Source organism: Natator depressus, chromosome 15 (assembly GCF_965152275.1).
Source record: "Natator depressus isolate rNatDep1 chromosome 15, rNatDep2.hap1, whole genome shotgun sequence".
NCBI classification, from domain to species: Eukaryota; Metazoa; Chordata; order Testudines; family Cheloniidae; genus Natator; species Natator depressus.
The window spans coordinates 17,147,737-17,173,953 of NC_134248.1; the positions used below are offsets into that span (position 1 = coordinate 17,147,737).

Here is a 26,217-nt window from a genome sequence, read left to right on the forward strand (position 1 = left end):
ATTCTAATACTAGCCACAGGGGCCTCTTTAATGGTCTTTCTCCAAGGTCAACAGCCCCATTCACAGCGGTTTAAAGTGATATGTCTGGAACAGAACAGTTTGAATTAGATTTGGGGAAAGTGTGGTTGCTTTATGAGTATTACTTTTTTTGACAGGGTTCAGCACGGCAAACAGTCTGGCTCAAATATAGGTTTAAGTAACAGCCAAACATTACACAACCTCGGGTGATGATGAATGAGATACACTAATGGGGGCAGGGCATTATGCTGATATGGGCATGGGGTAGTGCCTGACTGTCTGGACTGGTACAGATTAAAGGTGTCCTCTCAGTTGTGAGGACTCAAACTTTTTGGTTCTATATTTTTCTTACATCTGTTTGCAAAATCCATGTGACTTTTTAATATGCTTTTTTTCCATAGAATCAGAGGAATGTTGGGCTAGAAGGGATCTTGAACAGTCATCTAGTCCAGCCTCCTGTGCTGGGCTAGACCTAGACCATTCCTGGCTGGTGTTTGTCCAACCAGTTCTTAAAACCCTTCAATGATGGGGATTCCACAGCCTCACTTGGAAGCCTATTCCAGAGCTTAACTAACCTTACAGTTAGAAAGTTTTTTCTAATATCTAACCTAAATCTTCCTTACTGCAGATTAAGCCAATTACTTCTTGTCCTACCACAGCAGATGTGGAGAACAGTTGATCGCCATCCTCTTTATAACAGCCCTTAACATATTAGAGGGGTAGCTGTGTTAGTTTGTATCTACAAAAACTACAAGGAGTCCAGTGGCACCTTAAAGACTAACAGATTTATTTGGGCACAAGCTTTCGTGGGTAGAAAACCCCACTTCTTCAGATGCATGGACTTCTTCAGATGCATGGTCCATGCATCTGAAGAAGTGGGGTTTTTTACCCATGAAAGCTTATGCCAAATAAATCTGCTAGTCTTTAAGGTGCCACTGGACTCCTTGTTTTTCTTAACATGTTAGAAGACTGTTATCTTCTTTTCTCAAGATTAAACATGCCCATTTTTATTAACCTTTCCTCATAGGTCTGGTTTTCTAAACCTTTTATCATTTTTGTTGCTTTCCTCTGGACTCATTCAAATTTGTCCACATCTTTCTTGAAGTGTGATGACCAGAATACTCCAACTGAAGCCTCACTGGTGCTGAGTAGAGTGGGACAGTTACTTCACATCTCTTACATACAACACTCCTCTTAATACATCCCAGAATGATGTTAGCCTTTTTTGCAACTGCATCACATTGTTGACTCATATTTAATTTGTGATCCACTATAACCTCCAGATCCTTTTCAGCCAGTACTAATGCCTAACCAGTTATTCCCCATGTTATCGTTGTGCATTTGATCTTTCCTTCCTAAGTGTAGTACTTTGCACTTGTCCTTATTGAATTTCGTCTTGTTGATTTCTGACCAATTCTCTGATTATCAAAGTTTTTATGAATTCTGATCCTGTTTTCCAAAGTGTTTGCAACACCTCCCAGCTTGATGTCATCTGTAGATTTTATAAGCATACTCTCCACTCCATTATCCAAGTCATTAATGAAAATATTGAATAGTACCGGACTCAAGACTGGACTCCACTAGATATGTCCTCACGGTTTGTCAGTGAATCATTGAAAACTACTCTTTTGAGTATGGTCTTTCAGCTAGTTATGCACCCATTTTACAGTAATTTAATCTAGACCACATTTCCCTAGTTTGCTTATGGGACTGTTATGTGAGACTGAAGCCTTACTAAAATCAAGATATAGAAAGTCTATGGCTTTTCTCCATCCACTAGGCCAGTACCCCTGTCAGAGGAAATTAGTTTGGTTTGGCATGATTTGTCCTTGACAAATCCATGCTGGCTATTCCTCATATCCTCTAGGTGCTTTCAAACTGATTGTTTAATAATTTGTTCCAGTATCTTTCCAGTTATTGAAGTTAGGTGGACTGGTCTATAATTCCCTGGGTCCTCTTTGTTCCCATTTTTAAAGTAGGTATTTCTTCAGGAGTTTTCTTTAGGAGGTAAGCTTCCTAGGAACCCTACAATAACAAACCTCTATATACACAATCAGGGCCGGCTCTAGGCACCAGCAAAACAAGCAGGTGCTTGGGGCGACACATTTCTCGGGGCGGCTTTCCGGCGCCGGCCATGCCGCCCGTAGAAATGTGCCCCCGCCACCCCAGCTCGCCTCCGCCTGCTCCCTGGAGCACGCCGCCGCCGCTCCGCTTCTCCCCCCTCCCGCCCAGGCTGTGCTCCCCCCTGCCACCCTCACTCACCTCCGCTCCGCCTGCTCCCCTGAACACACTGCCTCTCCTTCGCCTGAGAGGGAGGGGGGAGAAGCGGAGCGGCGGCGTGTTCAGGGGAGCCGGCGGAGCGGAGGTGAGCTAGGGCAGGGGGTTGTGGGGGGGGGAGGGGGAGCCGCAGGAAGCAATTGTGGGGGGGAAATGCGGCACACCCGGGGGAGGAGGTGGGGCTGGGGATTTGGGGAAGGGGTTGGGAAGGGGCGGAATTGGGGCGGGGGCAGGGGGGGCACGGAAAAAAAAACGGGGACGGCCAAAAAATTTTTTGCTTGGGGTGGCAAAAATCTTAGAGCCAGCCCTGTACACAATGGAGAAAAATAAACTTGGTTTAGGTTTCAGAGTTACGTTTACAAGCGGTATAAATGGCAGAATGAATAAATAAATTCCTTTATCAAGGAAAATCATCTTAAGTATAGTCTATGTGTCAGGGAAATTATCTGTGCTCTGCTCTGGTACTCCCATCCCCCTTGGTGCAAGAGCCTTCTCATTTGCAGCTAGAACAGCCTTCCTGTGTCTTGACTCATCAATTATACACTCTTTACAAATCTCCTTTCTTCTGGAAAACAGTTTACATGGCAGATGCTATGCACAGTATTTTAAGTACTATGCTTGCATTCTGTTGGCCCCCTAACACGAGCTTTAACTAACGCTTTTTACCCTGTACTTCCCCCATAGAAAGAGGTTTTGCAGTGATGTCCAGGAGTGATATTTACAGATTTAAGGGCTCTCACTGGGGAGAACTGTGTAGGAAATAAGAGCTTGATGGAAATTATTTTTTTTCCTATTTGTACATCCTCTGGAGATTGATGATTGAAAGATTCAGTTCTGATTAACACCAGCGGGAATCAGGAGTAATCCCAATTGAAGGCATAAAGTTATTCTGTTTTAGTGACTGAAAGCAGAATCTTTGCCACTGATTACAGAAATGCCATGTCAGGGTGCAGCAATGACCCAAACAAGTAAAATGTCAAGTCATTAAAAAAAAAAAAAAGATTGCTCCATAACACAAGAACCCTACAAATAAACAATTCAGTCCTTTCTGCCCTGTAGAACTATGCTGCTTTACAGAGGGCAGATAATATGTACTGTAGATCATTGAAACCAGCTGTCACAGTTGTTTCAACTCCGAGGTAACAAATTCAACCACTGTATGATCTGTGGGGGCGAGTAAGGGTTGAACACTGTGAACAGGAAGCTTCTGCTTGTTACATCATAAAAAGTCCTCATCTTTAATTTTTTCTCTCTGCAGGTGCCCCTGGTTAACAAGAGCCATCTCCCCAGCCATCCCTGTGTACAATGGGCTCGTGTTCTTGTTCGTACTTGCAAACTTCAGCATGGCAACTTTCATGGACCCTGGAGTTTTTCCACGAGGTAATGGGGGATAGGGGTAAAAAAAAAAGCCAAGGCAAATAGTAGGGTTTCCGAAGCAGCCCATTTGCCACTAGTTTCGTTTCCCCTCCCTTTTTTATCCTCAGCTGGCTGTAAATGCAGGGATGAAGCTAAATTGTGGATACGCTCCATCGGTTTCTGAAATGGAAAGGTTTTTTTCCTCCTTGTACTTGCTTGAATTGGTAATCTGGGGCCTGGCATTGGATAACGTAGCTCTCATTGAGAAGATAGCCTGACTGATGTGATTGCGATTAGTATCCCCTGTGTCATGCTGGCACATTGGATTTAAGTCATTGCCTTCACAATAGGCAGCTGAGCACGGTGCAGTGGAGGGCTGAGCTTCTGAAAGCGGCTGCATTAAAACAGCGATTCACTCCAGCAGGCTTAGAACAAACACAGTAGCACTGAACACTAAAAAAGATAATGATTAAGGCTAGAGTTAGAGTGGAGATTTTTAAATATATGTTGTAAAATAAATGGCTGTTTAATTTAGTGGTGGGGCATAGCTGATTGAACAGGATAAAAACTGTTTGTCTATTGTTATGGGAACGATGACGTGACTCTTTCTTTTAAACCATCAAAATGAGAGAATTATTGTCTCACTTTGTCCTTGTTCCACTAGTCATTCACACAAAGCTTGCAACAGAGCCTGCTTTGGGGGAGGTCGCAAAACGAATGGATCCCTGCCCCTTGCAAAGTGCATTTTCTCTTCGGCATTCAGTACCTTCTCTTCACTGTTCCCTTGAATGAGCCGTAACTGCTCATGCAAGTGATGCTATTTCTTTCCAGACAGGAGCCAGTGATAAACATATTCTATTTATATAGCTTCTTTCAGGTGAGGATCTCAGAGGCCTTTACAAACACTGATTAAGGTAAATATAATTACCGAGTTTAAGGGTTAACTCACAGTGAGGTTAATAATTTGTCCCCCAGGTCATATGGGGCCAAATTTTCAACCATATTTAGATTCCTTAAGATGCAGATAGGCAACTGCTATTTCCAAAAGCACCTGGGGTCTAACTCCCACTTAAATCAGTTAGAGTTAGATGCCTAAGCTGTTTTGAAAACCCACAGGAGTGGGATCCATGAAGGGACTTAGACGTTGCAATGCTTAGTGTTATGGCACCTAACTTTCAGGCATCTAGAAAATCACAGGAGCAACGCTGCCATTCAGACAGCCTGAGTTAGGTGCCTAGGCACCTAGATAATGAATGAGGGCACATAGGTGCCTTAGACTGCAATCCACAAATTCAGTGGGCGGGGTGGGGAGCCGCCTAAAGTAGCTAATGGGAGATGCTGACCAGAGGGGTGATTGCTAAGCCCTGCCTCTAAGAATGCCCACTGGATCAGGTCCCTGCGTGTGATTTAGGTGGCCGAGTGCCTATCTCTTCGAGTCTGTGAATCGCTCTGGAGCTTAGGTGGGAGATAACGTGTCCAGATGCCTATCGCGAGGAATGTGCGCTCAGGCTCATGTGGGAGATAGTTGCCCGGATGCCTAGAGTGAGACGGCCGTGCATATGCTCAGGGGAGTGGGGGCGGGGAAGAGGCAGGGCTGGGGCGGGGAAGGGGCGAGGAGGGGCCTGAGCAGGGGCGGGGCCCTGGGGAAAAGTTGGAGCAGCACGCAGCTGTGCAGGGCACCAGGAAATTTAGTGCCCCAAATTTCCTGGTGCCCTTCGCAGCTGCGTACTTTGCATATGGGTAAGGACAGCCCTGGACCCAGACCTAAGGCATTAGTTTGGGCCCGTTTGCTGACTATTCAATTCCAAATGTAAACCATTATTCAGAAACATGCAGTTTTTCTTTGTGGACAGTGATAAATACTCTTGACAGTTCTGTGTGTGTGTAAAGTGCCAGCTTTCATCATGAGTTTTTCTGAAGGGCAGCTGTGTGTATATATACTGTATGCAGATTCTTATTTGGATAGGTTAGCATCTTTATAAGCATTTACCCAGGAGCCATTAAGCTAGGGGCTTGTTTTATTTCGCACTGGAGCTTTTATAACAGGGGTGAGCAAACTACGGCCCGTAGGCCGCATCCGGCCTGCTAGTCATTTTAATCTGGCCCTCCCAACTCCTGCTGGGGATCGGGGTCTGGGTCTTGCCCCGCTCCAGCTGGGGAGCAGGGTCAGGGGCTGCTCCACGAGGTTCACGGAAGAAGCAGCATGTCCCTTCTCCGGCTCCTACACGTAGGGGCAGCCAGGGGGCTCTGCTCCACATGCTGTCCCCACCCCAAGCACCGCCCCCGCAGCTCCCATTGGCCGGGAATCACGGCCAATGGGAGCTGCAGGGGCGGTGCCTGCAGATGGGGCAGCGTGCAGCAGCAGAGCCACCTGGCTGTGCCTCTGTGTAGGAGCTGGAGGGGGGACATGCCGCTGCTTCCGGGAGCCGCTTGAGGTAAGTGCCACCAGAGCCTGCACCCCTGAGCCACACCCTGCCCCCGTGCCCCAACCCCCTGCCCCAGCCCTGATCCCCCTCCTGCCCTCCAAACCCTTTGGTCTCAGCCTGGAGCACCTTCCTACACCACAAACCCCTCATCCCCAGCCCCACCCCAGAGCCTGCACCCCCAGCCGGAGGCCTCACTCCCCCACATACCCCCCTCACCCCAGCCCGGAGCCCCCCCTCCCACACCCTGAACTCCTCATGTATGGCCCCACCCTAGAGCCCGCACCCCCAGCCAGCGCCCTTGCCCTCTCCTGCACCCCAACCCCGATTTTGTGAACATTCATGGCCCGCCATACAATTTCCACACGCAGATGTGGCCCTTGGGACAAAAAATTTGCCACTCTCCTCCTCTACCTCCCCTAGAGTACGTATATAGCTTCTGAATGAAATGTTTTATTGATCTGAATAGTATGTCAGGCTACGCTGGAGAAGCAGATTTCTGGGTCAGTACTGATGAATCAGATAATTAATTTCTTAGGGATATCTTGTATGGATTTTTTTTTCAATCTAATTCAGTCTTCCCTTGACATTCTTTATTGCAATTCCTGTTGCCTGACCAAGTGGTGGTCAGAGTTGATTCAATCTACTAATGTATGCAGCAAACATCTCACAACAAGGTGCTTGGGAAGCATTGTAGATTTCCACCCCGCTTGGAAACCATTTGAGCTCTAGTTATATCCTTCTAGGAGCAAATGCTGTTTAAAACAAGAATCAAATAAGATCAGTGGGCTGGCTAGCAAGGCAATAAATGCACTGGGATTATTCTCTTCGCTACTAAAATGAAGTCCCGAGTATTCAATCCTTCTGCAATCAGGACACCCCTTTCTGACAATACATCACTTCTAGCACTCTTTATTTCTCCGGAAAGCACCAGCACACATGTAGTGTCCATGTATCTGACTCCTGATAGTGTTAAATGTTCCACCTTTAAACTGTAATCTGTATTATTTTTATTTATTTATTTATATTTTTGCATCGAGCAGCAGATGAAGATGAGGATAAAGATGATGACTTCCGAGCTCCACTCTACAAGAATGTGGAGATTAAAGGAATCCAAGTACGGATGAAATGGTGTGCCACGTGCCATTTCTATCGCCCGCCCCGCTGCTCCCATTGCAGCGTCTGTGACAACTGTGTTGAGGTAAATCTCCTTGATTAGCTGATCTTTTGGGTTGGATTTAGGTGGTGGACCTGTGAACAGGTAGATGACCCAGCTGAGTGAATACTCCCTGTCTTTCACTCCTAAAAAAAATTAGCGGTAAAGGGCCAAATTCTCAGCTGGTGTAAATTGCGGTAGCTCCACTGATGTTGACAGATTGCCTAGGAATCCTACCCTCAATCTGATTGAAGTCACAAGTGAAACAGAGTTTGGTGTCATCCTTGTCACTAATGACTCTTTCTCCACCCAAACGCAGTGCATGATTTGGTATTCCTAGCCGTCTCTGCTCAGGAGTAGCCTAGGGCTTATGAAACTGGAAGCATTACAAGGGAAGGTTATGGTGCATTGGCAGAATTTAGGAGGAGACGGGGGGAAAGTCTGCTTGCAACATTCCTGATCCCTCTGCTTTGTCCCCTATTAAATATGTAAATATGAATAGCAGTAGGAGTATGATTTTTTGAATTGTAAATCATAACACTCAGTGGCATGTGAATTTTAGGAAGAATAGAATAAGAATTCCTAAGTCTAAAATTAAAATACTACATACGCATTTATAAACTGCAGTTAGTCCTATGGCCATGACCTCATGTATGCTTCTAATTCCTCTACATTATGCGGCTTGGACACACATTGATAAATTTGAGGTCATAGTGAAGCACATAGTATATTTAAACAATAACCCCAAAGTAATGGAGTATGTTATTGGGCCATAAACATCTCCCAAACTCATAAATACAGTGGACTGTAACCATGGTGTTTTATCGCCACGGGAAATTTTTATTGCTGAGCTACAAATTCCACTTCTTAATGGTCATTTCTACTGTAAGGTGTATTTTTTCATTAGACTGATTTAAATCTTTAATACATTTTAAAATGTATTCAATTGTATGATTAAAATAATGGGAATCCCTAATTGGCAATAGGCTAAAACTCACCAAGTGAATTTCAAAGTCAGCCAGAATATAATGTATACCATATTGGGCCAAAGCCTCTTTGCCTTAATCATATGAATAGTCACAGTGGAGCTAGTCATGTGACAGAGGCAATCTGCGGTTAGTTTATGTCATTTGCTTTATCCCTAAGAGCAGATTCCTAAATTATAGCCAGCTGGAAGCTATGCTCTGCCTAATACCCATTAATAGATAGGACAACATTCCAGTTCCCTGTCATGGGGAGAGTCAGCAAGGTGTGAGAGCTGAGGGGATATGGGGAGAAATACATTGCTGGGAGAAGCAGGGCTCCGAGAAAGGACGGGGCAGCCATGACAGCCATTTTGTTGGGCTGATGTAGGCTGTTGGATGGAGCTGGCTTTTTCACTAGAAAACTAGACCATATATTCAGAGTTTTGGGTTAAAACATCAACATTGTCACTAATTCTAACGTCAAAATATTGTTTAGGTGAAGCTAAATTTTGAATTGAAATTTGAAATCCTTCCCCCCTACCCCTCAGTGTCTGTGTGAAAACCCCATTTTCAATAAAGGAAGTGTTGCCAGCACAAGATTTCCTGAAACTAGCTGGCGTAAACGCTGACAATTCCATGCACCCCTAATGTCACCAGTGGCATCGAGGCACAATATTCCAGGGAAGTCAGAGAGGAAAGTGGGAGGGAATCCCGGAGTAACTTCTCGTTAAAAATAAAATGGCTTGGACCTCAGAGCAAGTCAGAATGCAAGACTCCAGTGCAGTGAGTTCCAGTTCTGAGGAGTGTTACTTATGCCTAGATCAGCTGAGCATTACTTGCTGTTCTGATTGGCTAACAGGGAATCTCTTGCTGCATAATTAAAATGTGATTGCTTACTGAGGGATACAAGCAAGGGCATTAATTCATTAATCAATAAATTTCAGTCTCAGGCTAAGTTGCTTATTGATTCTTGTGACGCTTATTCCCTAGTATACCTGTACATTCTAGTAGTGCCTGGACACAGTTATAGTGAAAAAGTCTATTGGCATTTCTGTTAGGATACTCTTTTAGGAAGAGGTTGTACTTTGTATCTTTTATTTCACCTTTGGGCTGCAACTCATGATAAAAGCTCTTAGCCTAGAGACAGATTTTTTGAGCACATCTGATTTCAAACAATCAGACTGATTCTGATTCGGAGATGTGCAAAGCGATGTACAGCTTCCAAGCTTTCAGAGACAGGTGCTCTTTTCTATCACATCCCTTAAAAAACAAAACCAAGTGAAATATAACACTTGGTGTGACCAATTGGACCTGAAAACGAATTTGTGGTAGAATAAAATTTTAGGACAAATTTTCATGGAAGTGCCCAAAGCTGAGGTTTCAATATAGCTTTATTTCCAAATATTTTGAGCTGCACATGTCTCTCGCACAACATATTTATAGCTAATTTACAAGTTACTTTTTTAAAAAACCACTTTGCCATTAGTGGGAGGTATCTATCTAAATATAACATTGTTACAAAGAAAAGGATAAGTCACTATTGACAAGAATAAAGGATGTACTGTACTGGGTGTGAAGAGAACAGAATAGAATAAATTTGCTCACTCCAGGCTTGAGTATGCTCAGATTTACGCTGGTGTACACCAGGAATAACCCCAGTGAAGTCAGCAGAGTTACAGCCATATAAAACTGATGTTAAAGAAGCTTTAAAGGATCTATGACCTCATTATAAGTATCTCCTTAATCCAGCCTTCTGGGCACATGGGAACTCTTGATCAGGAAAAACTGGGTGTTTCAAGTGCTTATTTTTTTAACTTCATCCAGAATTTCCTCCCACTTATTAGCCAGATATTGCTTCCTGCCTGAGCTTTGCCAAAAAAATACTTTTTCAAGAGGCCAAAACCTCAAAATAAAAAACTTCTGGATCCTTATTGAACCTTTACATATATAAAATGTGGGGGAGGGAGGGGGGTGGAAATCTACAGTTGGCAGGGATGTTACAGGTTCAAGACACTACGATTTATGATAATCTTACTCTGATAACTATACAATGCTACAGGAGCCAGAGAAGAAGAGAAACTGTCTTCGCCCCACAATGTGGTGTATACCTCTGTTTCATTTTTAAACCTATTGGTGTGTCTTCATCCACAGTCATAAGCGTCCCTCAGTCCCAGGAGAATCTTATAAAGAGGGTGTAGCATGTTGTTTTGTTACCTGGGCAGCCAGGCAATGTCAGGATGCAGCCAATCTGCAAAGCTCCAAACCTAATCTGATTTTACCTGAAGTTCGGGGTTTTTTTGGATGGATGTAGCACAATGGTTCACATTTATTTCTAAGGCAATGTTTTTCTTTCACTGCTTGGATATTATTCCGTGTCTCTCCATCTCTTTACAAGGACTTTGACCATCACTGCCCATGGGTCAACAATTGCATAGGACGGAGGAACTACCGATATTTTTTCCTCTTCTTGCTGTCCTTAAGCACACACATGGTTGGAGTGTTCAGCTTTGGGCTGATCTATATTTTAAACCATATGGAAAAGCTGGGGGCAGCTCATACCACCATTACGTATCCTTCCTTTTAATCTTTAAGAAGTCGAGGTGCCATAAGGAAACTGTTTGTATAAGATTTGCCTTTCAGGAAATGATGGGATTCTCTGATACCCATGTTCTTTTATTGTAAAACCCAACCCAATTTCTCCCCAACATTTGCCTGACCTACGGAAGCCTTGATTGCCTCAGAAGTTGCTGCTTAGCTTCTGTGTATATCTGTCATCCAGCTGCCATAACAGAAAGCAACATCCTGCTTCATTAAAATCCTCCCTTTAATTTCAGTTGGATATGGTTCTCCTACTTGTCTTGTCCAAGACTGTTGGGTAATATTACTGTGTTTAAAACAATTGCTTTGCCCCAGAGGTTGTTGCATTTGAGTGGTAGCTGTATATCCCTCTACATGTTTTGTAAAGTGCTTTGGGATCCTTCAGGATTAAAGATTTCTATATGGTTGTCTTGGCTTATAGAAAAACATTTCCTCTTTTTTTATATATCTGAATGAGATAAAGAGATGGAAGAAGCAGAGTTAGAAGGAGAGGGGATACCAGGTAAGGATCTACTAGCCTGTGTGGTGAGGATTTACCATAAAGCACTATATCAGTTATAACATTATCATTAATTAAGGGGATTGAAGAAGAACAAAAGGAATCTTCACAATTCTATATGAACTGGGGACCATAGCTGGAGTCTGATCCTCAGAAGTGCTGATCCCCAGTAACTCTCATTGACTCAAAGTGTATAAGAGCCTTTACAGAATAGTTACAACTAAAATCAGTGAATCAACATTCTGTTTGTTTTTCAGCTTCTTTTAATGCTTCAAGGACCCATTTAAGGGGGTGAAATAATCAAATCTGGTCTTCCCACTGCATTTAGTCAGTGGGAGCTACAGATCTTCAGAACCACTCAAGATCCAGGGCTCCTTGCTGATACTCCAGAGGTGGTTTTTCTACAGCATTTGGTGGATCTTCTGCCATGGTCGCTTCAAGGGGGGCTGATTGACCTGGCTGCTGTGGAAGATATGCATGACATGCTGCAGCCTGGCATTCTAGCTCTGCAGGGATCCAGACATTCTTGTCAAATGACTATTTACACCTCTTGACTCAGCAGCTTGCACTACACATTGTACCAAGGTTCCCAGAAGAATATACTGTAGTGTTTGAGTCAGTTCACAGCATCCTGTGCAATATAGAGAGTTTTAGTCTCATGCTAGAAAATAGTTTTATGATACTAAAAATGCCAACCAATAGCTTCTCAACATACTAGGAGGCTGGGATGTAAAATTTAGCATTGCCAAAAAAAAAAAAGAGACCATTAAATTATTGGTTTCAGAGTAGCAGCCATGTTAGTCTGTTTTTGCAAAAAAGAAAAGGAGTACTTGTGGCACCTTAGAGACTAACCAATTTATTTGAGCATAAGATGAAGTGAGCTGTAGCTCACGAAAGCTTATGCTCATATAAATTTGTTAGTCTCTAAGGTGCCACAAGTACTCCTTTTCTTTTTTCATTAAATTATTGTTTAGCTTCTGTCTCTCAAAATGCTTGGTGAAGGGACTGCTTTTTCAATGAAGAGGAAGCTGAACATCTGCATTTACCTGAATCTACATCACATGGGCCAGATTAGTACCTATCGTAAACACAGGTAACTCCATTGAAATGCTTGTAGTTACACCATCTTACACCACATATAAATTTGGCCTAAGCCACTGGCAGTGATAATCATTGCTGGTCTCCATGCACATTTTTGTTGAGGATCCTGCATCTTCATAGATCATGGGTTTTCACAGTGCTATATGTGCTATAAATTCCAGTGTGCATTTTAAAATGAGAGGACAGCTTGGAGAGATGCAGGAGAGAGATCACTACTCTGCTACCTTGACATTCTGGGACATGGTCAGTCCCAGATGATTGTATTCCTCTGGCTTGCAAAGGAATGGACCAGCTGACTAGCTCCTTGAAGCTACTAGAGACTGTAGAAAGAATGAAGTAAAGTAAAGTAGGAAGGGAGGCATGGGGACCGTATGGCTTCCAAATACTCAATATTGTGTTGGACACTGAGGAGTCGATAACTTTAGGACTCATGTTAAACAAGAAACTAACAGCACTGGTAGACTGAAGTAATTTCTAGTGCTTAATTCCAAGACATACTTCAATGTGTAATTTTAAAAAACCCTAAAGAAAGATGGGGATTACTTACTAGATTTCTAGTTCAGGGAATTCTCTCTCCCCTTCCATTCTCCCCTCCCCCCCATCTCCCTTTTCCCTGTCATTGGACACAGTTTCCTTAACTCTGGGATGTAGCATGGCTGTCATGTGTGTGGCTGGATTGTTCTTTATCCCAGTCATTGGTCTCACAGGTTTCCATATTGTTCTGGTGGCACGAGGGCGTACAACCAATGAGCAGGTAAGAAAACAATTCTACCTCCATGTTCCTGTTAGAGTTGTGGGAGTTGAGAAGGATCCCTTTCTTAGGGGAGGATAAAGAGAAGATACAGTATTTACAGATGGGCAAATCAGGTTGGGCAAAGCAGCAGCTGACCAAACCTTAACACTAACACTCAAACTGATGCTTTACCTAGGGTCTAAAAAGGTTGGGTAACTTTTATTCTCAAATTTCTGTTTGACTAAATTTTGGGCAAGCTCCCAGGCACAGTGGAACAGCACAGGCCTATGTACCACTTAAGTCCTACGTAAGTCCTCAAAACAGGGTTTAAGTGGTACATGGAGTCTTGCCAACCTCAAAAGTTCCGAACTCATGAGTTAGACTCAAAAGAATCATCACATTTTTAAAAAAAAAAAGATTAAATCATGCTTTGTTCTGTCTTCTGATTTTGTTGATTCTGTCAGCTGCCTCTGCCTGCCCACAATGTGTGTAACAATGAGCAGCTTTGAGCTAGCTCATTGCCACATACACACTGATCTGAGCTCATTCTGCTGCTCCAAAACCTGTGCTGGCCAACATCTTGTGACAAAATACCCAGTGGAACTTGAATTTCCACAAAATTATTCAAATGTGTAGAATGTGCTGCCTGATGATGCAGGGAATCTATCAGCATCTTCCCAAAATGCCAATTAATTAATATGGTGTCTCCCCAGCCACACATTGGCACCCCTAACCGTTAGCTTTTGGCCCCACTAACATTTGCTCCAATCCTCTGGGCCACATCGTTTATGTGCCTCCACACCTGCCCTTTGTCCCCCAACACATCTCTTCTCCTCCTGCAGCTATGGAGATTCTTCACTCACACCCTTTCAGGGTGGAGACAAGGGGGCAGCTCCAGTAGGGTCCTCTATTTTAAATAGATGCTAATACTGCCCTCCTCACTGTAGTGTCTTACTATCTTCAAAGAATGTATTAAGTGATGTGACTAACGTCAGTCACATGTGGTTCATCCTCTCTCTCATCCTCTTCCCACATGGAGAATTGCATGTGCAGTGGAGTGTTTTGTTTTGGTAGGATTTTGTTTCGGGGGGGGGATTCTCTTTACACATACGTACTGCTCTGTGTGCATCAGAGAAGGCAGATCGATAGAGTGCACCTTTCACTTGGAGCAGAAGGTTTGTAATGGTCCTTAGCTCCTGGGCAAATTTGTGCCACAGTCTCAGATCAGCCCTGGAGAAAGCTTTGTCTCCTGCACAGATGAGGCTTACCTATGTGGTAGAAAGTGCCATTGCGCCTGAGGAGCGGAGTGGTTGACCACAATTCTCATCCCAGAACTTTAGACAATTGTTTTAGATATCCTGGGCCCTGGCCATTGAGCACCTGCAAGATAAGGACCAAGATCTTGAACTTGATCCTATTCTATGGTAAGCCAATGCAGAGAGCAGAGGACAGGTTTGATGTGCTTGCTGCAGCCTGTGTTACTGAGAAGATGTGCTGCACCATTCTGTACTAGTTGGAGTTTCCTAAGGGCTGATGGCTTAATGTCCAGGTACATTGCATGGCTGTTGTCCAGACAAAATGCTGAATTGACAAAGGTATAAATAACTGAGACCAAGTCACTGGCTAAGAGACTCCATCACATCCTGTGGGCAGTTAGGCATGTTAGGAAGCATTACTTGCAAAGCTGCTATATGAGAGCTTAGCATCAGCAAGGAATCTAAACCAGTTGTGGGTGTTTTCTTTCAACCGAAGGAGACTTCATAGTGTCAGTAAACTCTTAAAAATGCTTTCCTTTGCCCACCAGCATCACCTCTGCCTTGTTGGGGTTAAGCTCCAACCAGCTGTTCTTCATCCATGAGCTGATTTTGTCCAAGCTCTGGGCCCTCTTAGTGGTAGTGGTATGGTCACCTGTGGTGAAGAATAGGTAGAGCTGTGTGTCAGCTTCATGCTGCTGGGAATTGAATCCATGTTGTCAGACCAACTCACCCAGTAGCTTCATGTAGAGGTTGAATAGGACTAAAGAGAGACTTGATCCTTATGAGACTCCACATCTGACAGGTCTAGTGGCTGAGGTGCAATAACCCATCACCACTCTTCTGGGTGACACTGCTTGGCTTTTTCTGCTTCCTCCTCCCTTCTTGTGAAAACGGTATGGCTGTTTTTTTCACACACCCTCACACCCCTTACCTGAAAACTCATATTACTTCTGAGGGGAGGGCGAAATGCTTTGCTTAATGCCTGTTGGGATTGGCTGTCCTTCCCCAGGGGGCTGGGAAATGGCAGCCACTCAGAGGGGGCTTTCTCCATGGCAGCCTGAAAATTGCATGAGGCCCAGAGCTTTGTGCCTCACGGCAAGCCTGTCTGCATCAGGGGCTCAAATCATGTTACAAGACTTGGTGGCACTGTGCATAGGCCTCATGCTAGCCCTCTGCATCCAGGTGAAATAGTCCTTCTGGATTTCATCCGGGCTAGAAAGAAGAAATACTAGAAAACTCTAGTCTCCTTGTATTTCCAACTAGTCTGAAACTGAAAAGTGTCAGAAATTGTTGTAGTTAAGACTCACAGCAGTTCCAGGAAAAATGATGTTCAAATAAGCTTTGGATAACGCATCCAAACTTGATCTGCTTACCTGAGCTGCCAAATCTCTTGAGGTTCACCTATCTGTAATGGCGTTCCTATCTCTCTGTGCTATTTGCCCAAGACTAAATGTACCTTTCATTGAATATCTCATCTTCTCTATCATGTGGACTATGCAGCCCTGATTGGAGGATGGGCTCCATGATCCTTCTGGTCTTTTCCAGAGGAAGCTCATTCTAGTAATTAAAGCACAGGCCCGGGAGTGAGGCAATGTGGATTCTGTTCCTAGCTTTGGCACTGACTCACTGTATTAAAGCATTCACTTTTCTCCGGCAGCCTCAGTATTGAATCGCTTTCCTCTCTATCTGAAATAATGAACAAGCAAAAATTTGCTCAGCTGCATTTATCCCCCTTTTCTCCTGTTTATTTAATAGCCAGATAGTGCAGATTTCTGGTGTTTTGCTAGAAATTCTTGGTTAGTGTGTCCATGCCAGGTGTCACTATCTCTGATTATTCTTATTAAAGAGGGTATGATTTCGGGGTGTATAACAGTTGAGTTTACATTTTTCATGAGCTTTTGGAATGACTCAGGAACTCATTTATGGGATCAAAATAACACAAGATGTCATCTTATCACTGTATTTTTAGTTCCAGAATAGAATCAACAATACCCTTCAGTTCCACAGCACCTTCTACCTGAGGATCTCAAAGTGCTTTATACATAATTCATGTAATTGACAGTGTAGTCTGTGAGCTAAGGAACTATTATCCTTGTATTATAAATGAAAAAATGGGCACAGATACATGGGGTGCCTTTCTCAAGGTCAGGCATTAGGTCAATGACTGAGCCAGGAATACAGGCCAGAGCTGCTGACTCCCAGCACTGTGCTTTAGCCATCAAGCCATTCTTCCAATCTCCAGAAGAAAAGATCTCCTATATTGGCCTTGTAAATAGGTTCCTGTTGCATTAAAAAGGCCAGCAACAAAATAGGAACATCAAGACAGTGATTGCCATTTAATCTTTATACTCGGTGTGGTGCAAGTCATTACATTTACAGCAGTTATATGGTGCTCCCTGTACTTAGCACTAAGTAAGGACTATCCCATGACGAAGAAGTGTTACTTGCAAATGGCAACTCTAATTATTTTAATGGCAACCCCTGTAATGAAGGATCTGGCTTTACTGAGATTTACCCAAATATGACCATTTTTACCTTTTTGGCTTCCCACGCTGTGCAACGATGGTATGATTCCATACCCTCTAGAAGCAGAGCCCTGCAAATACGCAGATATCCACAGACCATTTTTGCGGATTGCGGATTGGATGCGGATGTCAATTTTGTATCTGCTCAGGGCTCTTATCTATATGGCTAGAATGACCCTTATCATGAAACTCTGTCCCAGGCACATGAAGTTTTAAGTGAATCCCACCAGTCTAGAGGGGTTTAACAATTAGGAAAATAGCTAATTCCCAGGCAGATGTTATCATTCCATAACTGCCCATTATGGGCTTCCTGGCACCTTCCAGATAAGCATTAGGATTGGCCACTGCTGGAAATGGAATGCTGATCTATATGAACCATTTGGTCTCATCTAATATTAGGAACGTAGGAAGGGACATGTCTGGGATTTAGGAGCTACTAGAGTATGTCTTGCCAGGGCAGAGGAAAGGGAAGCAGGACAGATCAGGCAGCCAGGCTGAGGGCAGACAGGACTCTGGAACATGAAGGATACGGGGAGATGGAGCTGGTGCCTGTGGATTGCAGAGAGGGAGCCTCGAGTTCTCTGGACTTTTGGGCAGGGGCCTTTAGCCTACATGCAGATGGTAGCATAATGGGGAGGTGAGAGCTTAGGAAGTTGCGTTAAGGTTTCTTGTGTTGTTGGGGCTGACAGAGCGAGGGAGCAGCATTTACAAGAAAGAATAACCAGTTGGGGAAAGTGAAGCGTGGTAGATATGCAGAACAGCGAGGGCTGGAATACTCATTCTTGGGGTTCTAAGTGTTAACGGGTGCCTCTTCCACATTTAGAGCATTGAGCACTGAATATTTTTCCAGGTGACGGGTAAGTTCCGTGGGGGGGTGAATCCTTTCACTCGAGGATGCTGTGGTAACGTGGAACATGTGCTCTGCAGCCCTCTGGCTCCCAGGTAAGGAAGAATGTTATTCTTAAACTTGGGTCACAAGGTAAACAAAACAACGTCCTGAGCCACCCCAGAGTCTGGCCCCGTTCATCCCCGGTAGTAGTATCTGCTGAGGAGAGGTACGGTATGGCAAGAAATTGGCAGAGCTGAGGGGAAGCTTGTACAGTGCCTGCACTTTGCACAGCTCTTAGTCTTGCCATTCTCATTTAATGTAATTCAGTCTTCACTCCCAAACCAAGTATTATGGCTAGCAGGCCATGTCATATCGACAGCTTTTTCTATTTACTGAGCCATTTTATAATAAGACTAGTTTTTTTTTCAAAAAACTAATAATTGGGGTTGATAGCCTGTTCCCGCTCCCTGCTTTTCTCGAACATGGCTTCATTAAGTTGTTTATCCAGTGAAATTCAATAACTGGAAGGATCCATGTCAGCTGTAATCTTCCTAACGCAACATATTTTCTGCATGGTACACTGCCCTCCAAAGTACACATTAAAGATTCTAGTCACTGCTGGAAAGAAATGAAGTATCTAAAACCAGCCTTTTGCCCCTTAGCTTTATAATTAATTCAAGGCAGCTGTTGCTTTCAATCTCACAGACACCTTTCATCATCATAAAACAGAGATGATTTCCCACCTGGTGCTACGGTTTGCGATTTTGGATTTTATTTATGGTTCCCTACTTTTCAGTAGATTTATTTGTGCCTGTGCCCTTTGAAACAATGGTCGCGAACTTTAATGTTGCTATAGAACAGAAAAGATTGAACATAGATGTCCAAGGTGCTGAGCTGTCCAGCACACACACACACACACAGACATATTTTAATTGTAGTGGGAGTGGGCTGAATATACTTTTCAAGGTGCTGGGCTGTCCCAACCCATACGCACTATTATCTCTAGTATGAGGTTTTTCTTGATTAGACAGCAAGCAAAGCTTAGCAGGTTGTTCCTAGTGTTAAAGTGGTAGTGCTGGAATCTAAATTTTCTGAACTGACCAAAATCATGAGCCCCTGAATTAGGCCCAGCGACTTTAGGAGAGCAGGAGGTTAAAACCTATATGCACCTAAACTGGACAGTCATTTTTCCTTTGTAGTCTCTTTGGTAGGATAGAGTATTGAGTAGTATCTTCACTTTTAAAATGCCATTGCTGTACTCAGAATTTTAGGAAATATTGTCCTAGTGTTTTATCAAGGCCCATTCAAACTGTCACATATCTTCTCCCTCATGAATTTGTGGGAATCACCAAGCAAACCATCATTGCTGAGGTGTCCTGTCCACTGTCCAAATTAGAAGACGCTAGTGCAGATATTTTGATCTCATGTCACTGGGTATCAAATGGTGGTGCTGTCTCCTTTAAGTTTATCAGATTGTTTTACCTCCATTTATTGGTCCCCAAGCAGTGAAAAATTCTATCACTTTTCAACCAGCTCCCAGGAATGCTCCTTTCGCCATAAAATTGGGGGGTTTTGGGGAGAAGAGTGATGTGGAGAGATCCACCAGCTCAAAATCATTCCTGTGTTCCAATTTTATCATCCCTAGAAAGGGTCTACCTTTCCCACGTCTCCTGATATAACTAAACTCTTCTAGGTGCTGGTAAACCAAGTCCTCTCCCAAAACACAATTGGCATGGCACATTACTACTCACATCTCCTATAGAGCTGTCAAAGTCCTAGGGAAATGCTTTTACTTGGTTGTGTGGCTGTGTGCTACCTTCTTGCCCCTCCTCACCTGAACTGCATTGGAGACCAGTGTATCAAAACTGCAGGGGGGTTTTTATTGGTGGCATCTCCTGTTCAGCTCCTGATTCACTTTAATCTTTGTACCTCCTGGACAAGCATGCACTGAAATAAATGTCCTTCGCTCGTGTAGATTTTGCCAGATCTCTTCAATCATACACTGCAAATATGGGGGTTTTCTTGTCTGCATGCCGAGGGTTTTTTAACCATTACTGTTGAATAATCAATCAGGTACATTGTTGAGCCAAAGAAAAAGCAGGCTGCAAGTGTGAAGCCTCCTTTCTTCAGACCAGATCTTTCCGAGCGACAGATCACAGTGAAGATAAGTGACAATGGGATCCAAGCCAATCTTCACCGAAGCAAGGTAAAGCCGCCTTCAATACCCTCTGTCTACAAGTACGACTTGAAAACCAGTACTAGGATGAAAATAACTTTTGTTATTGGGAGGCTCTTAGAGATAATACACCTCTGGAGGAACATGACGGAAGTCAAGTCCTCTTCCCTGCATTCTGAAAGTAAATTAGGAATAATAGTGCCAAGAGCTATTGACTCTTTGAAGGTCCTCCTATAGTACTCCAATGGGAGAGCAAGAGAAGGGTGAGCGTTGGTTCTTTTTGACAGTTAGTTAACAGTTGGCAAAGGTCTTTTCACTTCCTGGCCCTTGTTCTGTTTTTTTTTTCTTTTCTTTTTTTTAATGAATCCACTACATTGTGCTGATGGCAGGAGTCCTGGCACCATCAGGTGACCTGGCTTACCTGAGGCAAGCAACGAGCCTCAAACTCCAGCAAGCACTGTGATCCAGTGCATAGGACATAGGACTGGTACCCAGGAGAACTGGATTCTATTCCTAGCTCTGGCAGTGTGACCTTTGCAGATCATTCTACATCTTGGTGTCTCACTCTCTGTTTGTTTGTATATAATGGGAATAATGATGCTTTTACCTTAGTAAAGTGCTGCAAGATTTATGGTGCTAAGTGTTATAGACATTAGAAATCATCTCTCAAGCTTTGTGTAGTGAACTCCTGGAATGGCCTCCTTGGTAATAAAGGAACACTAGTTGCTGAGGGTTTCTCTGCACGGGGAAAGCCGACAATGGTATGCTGTGTGTTAACGTACATGAGGTTAAACATGATCTGTCACTCTGTGTAGATAAGGACTGTTTGGTTTAAAATCAGGTCAGTTGAGTGTGGTTAAACTGGGTTTTAGACATAACAGGCCTATGTACGTAGAGTGCTAGATTGTGTTTATCCCCGTGTTCGTTAACACACAGTATACCGCTATGGCATATCCCAGTGTAGACAAGTCTTTAGAATCTATAATACTTTAGCACATGTTGTTGTCTAAACCACTTGAGGAAAATGATTGATTCCATGCTTATTTTCAGTCTAAAGTTAGCCTGGAAGGTCTGGAGGATAAAACCATGGACATCCAGCCACCTCTGCCTCCCAAAGGAGATCCAAGCAAGTACTCTGAACTAAAGGGGCAGCTGGGAACCAGTGAAGGTATAGTAGCCTGATCAATACTTTATTTTTGATGCTATGGAAATATTTTGGTGTCAATGGGCTTTCATTGTTCTTCTAGAACCTTCATGGAATACGGATATTTTTGTGCTTTTGGGGAAGCTCTTAATTCTCTTAATTCTTAATTTGATAGAGGATTTGATATAAGTATAGAATTCACTGCATACTGTAAGAGGAAAACACTGCACTTACTTCAGAATATATCACTTTGATACTGGGTAGGCAAGTATGTGTGTTTGCATTTCAGCTGGGATGAGATCCAGCAAAGGACCTGGCAGAGGTCATTTGGAATTTCAGAAAGAGGGTTGTTTGGGTTTACAGTAGAGAGAAACCCCTAGACTCAGAACTTGGATCTGGATCTGAACTCTCCCAGAACCCAAAGTGTTCTAGTCCATGTCTGTGGTTAGGCCAAAGGAGACAGCTGAGAAGTCCTAACTTTCTAGATCCAAACACTCCTGAATGTGGGGGTATTTAGTTTGGACCCAGCTGTATTTTGCAGGTGGGGGAAGAGGTAAGTTGGCAACTCTGGCTTTAGCTACCAAGAACCTATTATGTTGTATGTTTTTCTTGTTTTATTTAGATTGTAAGCTCTATGGGCCACAGGATGTGACACGTATACGTGTCCAATCCTGCAAAGAGTTACAGCCATGCGTGTAGCTACTTCCATGTGGCGTCCCATTGACTTCAGTGGGACTCTGTGCATGAGTACGTACACACAGAGTTTTAACCCTTTGCAGGACTGGAGCTCAATTTGTAAATTGCCATGTGTATTTATTGGGTTTATATACAATTCTGTAATCTTATTTATTAATGTGCCATTTTAGACATACTGTTAATGGACACGGTCTGTTGACATTTATTTTTCCAGAGAGTGGTCTTTCACCTAAATTGATCAGTCCCCCCACTCCTGCCATGTATAAGTATCGACCAGCTTTCAGCAACAATCCCAAAGTCCACTACCATGCTGCGGCTGAGCAGGTGAGCATGCCACAATGGTCTAGAAGAACCTGTTCCAAATGAGTAGTAGGCTACTTCAACCTGATGTACACACTGAATGTACAGTACTTTCTGTGTGAAATCATCTTTTTTTTTTTTCAGTACTATTGTAATTGTCATGATGCCCTCCTGAAAAATGTGCCCAGTTGCTTTACCAAATTTTGGACCTGATCCTGAGAACTCTCAACTCCTATCAGCTTCAACTGACATGAAAGCCAGTTCCCATTCACGTCAATAGTAGTTTGTGTCTGCTTAATACTTCTCAGGATCGGGCCCTTTAGGCCAACAGATGACATGCTTCGGAGATGCCTGAGCATGTAAGCTCACAAAAAGAGCTTTAAAAGAATTCCTTGTGGGTATATATTGTTGTTAAAATGAATATAAGATTATGTGCATTTGAACTGCCTTAACACACTTTTAATGCTTGAGTTACAGGTTTTTTTTAAATGACCCTTTATATTATCTGTTAACAGAAAAGAAATTAAAGTCATAACAGTTAAAGGGACACACTCTGTCCTGGAAAATAGGCTCAGAAGTTACTGGTTTGTTCTATCATGTATGTTGCCAAAATCCATGCAAATGTTTATATATGGATGGATATTTCCCCTTAAACAAACAGCCCAATGCTATTTTCTTAAAATTAATTTCAGCAGCAATTCCATCTTCCGCCCTACAGTAACAACCAGGGTATACCTGCAATCAAGGGAATGAATGTAGTAGAGGTATGAAATAGAAGTCAGATTCAAGCTTCCAAGGGGTTGTTCTAAACGGCAGTGATGGGGGTAGGGGTAAAGGGGGGCTTTGGCAATGTCCTTTTAACTTTGAAAATGAAGGCCGTGCCTGCTCGTTCTAGATGTCACTGATTCTTCATCAGCTTTAAAAACATGAGGTTTTAGTCTTACTGCATGATCTACTTATAAATCATGCTTTCCAGATCTGTCCCCAGAATGAGGCAGACATTGCCTTGTGAAAGGGAGCATTTCAGAACGTGAGTACTGCGCCAAGCTGGCTGTATCAAAATCAAAATCTGTATCTCATCTTCACTTTATTACTCGACAAATGGCTTGCCAGCGAGTTCCAAATGTATTTACAGGCATCAGCTAGCGCTTAAGCTGAAATGTTGATGCGTGCAAGCAGGGTAGTGCAGTACCGACAGTATTCCAGGTCCAGATGCAGTGCCTGACATAACCTCCATGTATTAATCTTTTTCTCCATTTGGGATGTTCTGCAATACAGATTCCAATCAGACGAGGGGAGTGGTGGGTTCTGGTAATTGGGTATAGCGTCTTTAACTGCTAGGTTTCTGGTTCAAATCTAGCCTAAGATGACAGAGTCACCTTAGGCTGACTGACGTGTGTCAAATGAATTTAGTGGTCTTTGTAGTAGACAAGTGGCCACATCACAGAAACTGGTGCCAACCGGCAACCTTGCTGGCAATTTTAGAGGACTGAATAGATATGGTGACCAAACCACATTGAGGGGGTTGGGCGTAACTGTCCTCTCGCTTCAGGCTTGAAGTACAGTGGCGGGCTGGTGTGAAGAAGATTGTGCTGCTACTCCTGAGTTGTACCGGGTCTTCAGCCTGTCAGTCTAGCACCATTCATGAGCAATAAAAACAAATTGTGGGAGGGAGAGCGGAACACCCAGTGGGAGGAAATAGGCCAACCACTTGCATCATTTCTTCCCCATTAAGCAGAGTCCATCATCCCTTTTCCAGAGAAGATTCCAATCTATCTCCATGGTGGAGGAAGGTAGTGAACTATTGTGCACATTTCTCTATCTTCCCACTCAAAGACACAACCTTGAAGTAAAAATGAGTATAAAAGCACCCTTCTGTCAGTTATGCTTTTTTGTATTTTTTCCTTTTCCTTTAAAAAAAAAACTGAAAGGAGACAATACGAGCTGTATTGATTGCCTTTCTGATTAAGTAGGCATTCACTAATCATTCTTTTTTTTTTTTTTTTTTTGCAAAGTTCCAGTAACCAATTCATTGTCAGTTATGGTGAAACCTGTCATAAGGGACCAGCCAAAATAAGTTGCTTAGCAGAGAATGGCCTTTAAGTTTGAACAAAATTATAGGCAATCTTACATATACTATAAAGTGGATGCTTACAACAGAGGGGTTTTCTTCATGCTTTCAATGTATATAAATAAAACATGGGGTTTACGTTTCCTTGTCTGGTGTAGCACTCTCTCCCACACAGCACATGCAATGGGAAAAACTCCTTCACTTCAGCATCAAAGCCACAACTTTCGAAAGTGGCCTTTGACCGACGGTGGCTCAGTTTGTGGCCTCTCAACTTCGAAGAGCTTTGGCCTATATTTCAAAACCACTGAGCATTTGTCACACCATTCAACGTCAATAGGAATCTGGGGGTGCTCAGCACCATTAAAAAGCCCAAATTGTGGGTAGCTGGGCTCTCCGAAATGAAGGTTCCAGAAACTGGAAGCTACTCTTGGAAATTTTTATTTCTAATCTGTAAGGACAACGTTTTCCAAGGTCAATGTTGTCCAGTCAAAATCTGACCAACTTTGACAGGGGTTCAGCCTGAAAGGGTTGGTCACCTCTGTTTGCAAAGGGCTTTGTTGCAACTGTCAGTGCTCACTCCTCAGCATGTTTATTACAATCAGTAATACTTACCATGTAACAAATATGAATTAACCCTTCTCACCTCTGAGGTAAATTATTATCACTGTGTCGCAGCTGAGGAATCTGAGGCACAGAGGTTAAGTGACACTTCCAAACCCATAGAATGAATCTGTGTCAAATCTGGGCTTAGGATTTGAGACAACCTGATTCCCAGCTCTGTTCTCACTATGCACTTCTCACTCACCAGGAGAAGCAAATCAGTGCGGTGTGCTGTGTCCTGTGCTTTCCCTTTCTCATACTCATCTCTGTTTTAGATCACCATGCAGGAGGGACACAAGCAAGGAGTTCTGATCGAAGAGAACAACCAGAGCCTTGATTATCAATCGGAGCCCAACCTGGACATCCCGAACTACAGGAAGAGCTCGCTTCACAAGACTTATCAGTCCTCCCCACTCCAGACAGACTCCTTCGCCGTCAATTCGCGATCCCTGAGCTTGAAGTCCGCCAGCAGGAGAGGGACAGACAAAGTACCGCTTCATCCAATAAGATCAGAAGGGGCTGCTTCCACCCCCTACAAAAGCATCTTTTCCCCCAACTCCCTGTCAAACAGAAATGGAAGTCTGTCTTATGACAGTTTGCTCAACTCCATGTCCCCCTCCGGGAGGAAATGCATAGCCCATTCTGCTGTTGGCTCCGTCGGGTACCATTCGCCATATTTGTCAGCCAAAATGTGTCACCTCCGGGGGAGCGAGCTGCAACGCCAGGCTCCACAGAGTTTCAGCCCAGTGCTGGGGGGCCCAGCGCCACACCAACGGGACCCCTCTCCCGTCCGTTACGACAACCTTTCGAAAACCATCATGGCATCCATCCAGGAGAGGAAAGAAATGGAAGAAAGGGAGAAGCTCCTCCTCTCACACCCGGATTCAGTGTTGGCAGACTCGGGTGTGTATGACACCCCTAGCTCTTACAGCCTTCAGCAAGTCAGCGCGCTGTCTGAAGACCCTCGCAGCATGGTGATGAGATATGGCTCCAGAGACAATTTGATGACTGCGACCAGTTTTAGCACAAGGAACCCTATACTCCAGTCCTCGGTGTCTTCCCTCTCAAGTGCAATGGCCAGGGCACCAAGGACTTCCACAACTTCCCTTCAAGCCGATTTAGCCAATAACAATGTCCAGTCCCATCAGGCACTACAGGGCAGGGTGAGCAATGGCTCCTACAAGTCACCAGGCCATCAGGTCCCATCGTCCCCTACAGGGATGCCTAGGTCACCCTCTTACGGTCCGAAGGCTGTCTCATTTGTTAACACTGTGGAAATAACGGAGGTGCAATCTGTGGGAGCACAAAGGTATGGATTGCTTAAATAGCTTGTAAGTAACAAGGTCGTCCTTGCAGGCGAGTACAATAGCAGTTATTAATTGTCGGGACCCAGCTTACTTGTTTGCGTAAAGAATAGCAGGCATTGTGATGTGCGTGGGTAGCTCTTTAGTTCTGGGTCTCGTAACAACCTTATCACTGAACATTTGTTCATTT

At 43.7% G+C, this 26,217-nt stretch overlaps 1 protein-coding gene across 7 annotated transcripts in view; it reads left to right on the plus strand.

The window, feature by feature from the left end:
- Positions 1 to 26,217, plus strand: part of ZDHHC8 (zDHHC palmitoyltransferase 8) — a 236,483-nt gene that overhangs the window by 137,675 nt on the left and 72,591 nt on the right. For all 7 annotated transcript variants that reach the window (XR_012642039.1, XR_012642038.1, XR_012642040.1 and 4 more), the window contains exons 2-10: positions 3,554 to 3,675; positions 7,118 to 7,275; positions 10,591 to 10,763; positions 13,045 to 13,147; positions 17,758 to 17,849; positions 19,810 to 19,942; positions 20,963 to 21,080; positions 21,967 to 22,076; positions 24,999 to 26,032. Coding sequence is in view for 4 of the 7 variants with exons in the window: in XM_074973322.1 (XP_074829423.1) it covers positions 3,554 to 3,675; positions 7,118 to 7,275; positions 10,591 to 10,763; positions 13,045 to 13,147; positions 17,758 to 17,849; positions 19,810 to 19,942; positions 20,963 to 21,080; positions 21,967 to 22,076; positions 24,999 to 26,032 (2,043 nt within the window). In the remaining 3 variants the exon portion in view is untranslated. The remainder of the gene's footprint in view (positions 1 to 3,553; positions 3,676 to 7,117; positions 7,276 to 10,590; positions 10,764 to 13,044; positions 13,148 to 17,757; positions 17,850 to 19,809; positions 19,943 to 20,962; positions 21,081 to 21,966; positions 22,077 to 24,998; positions 26,033 to 26,217) is intronic.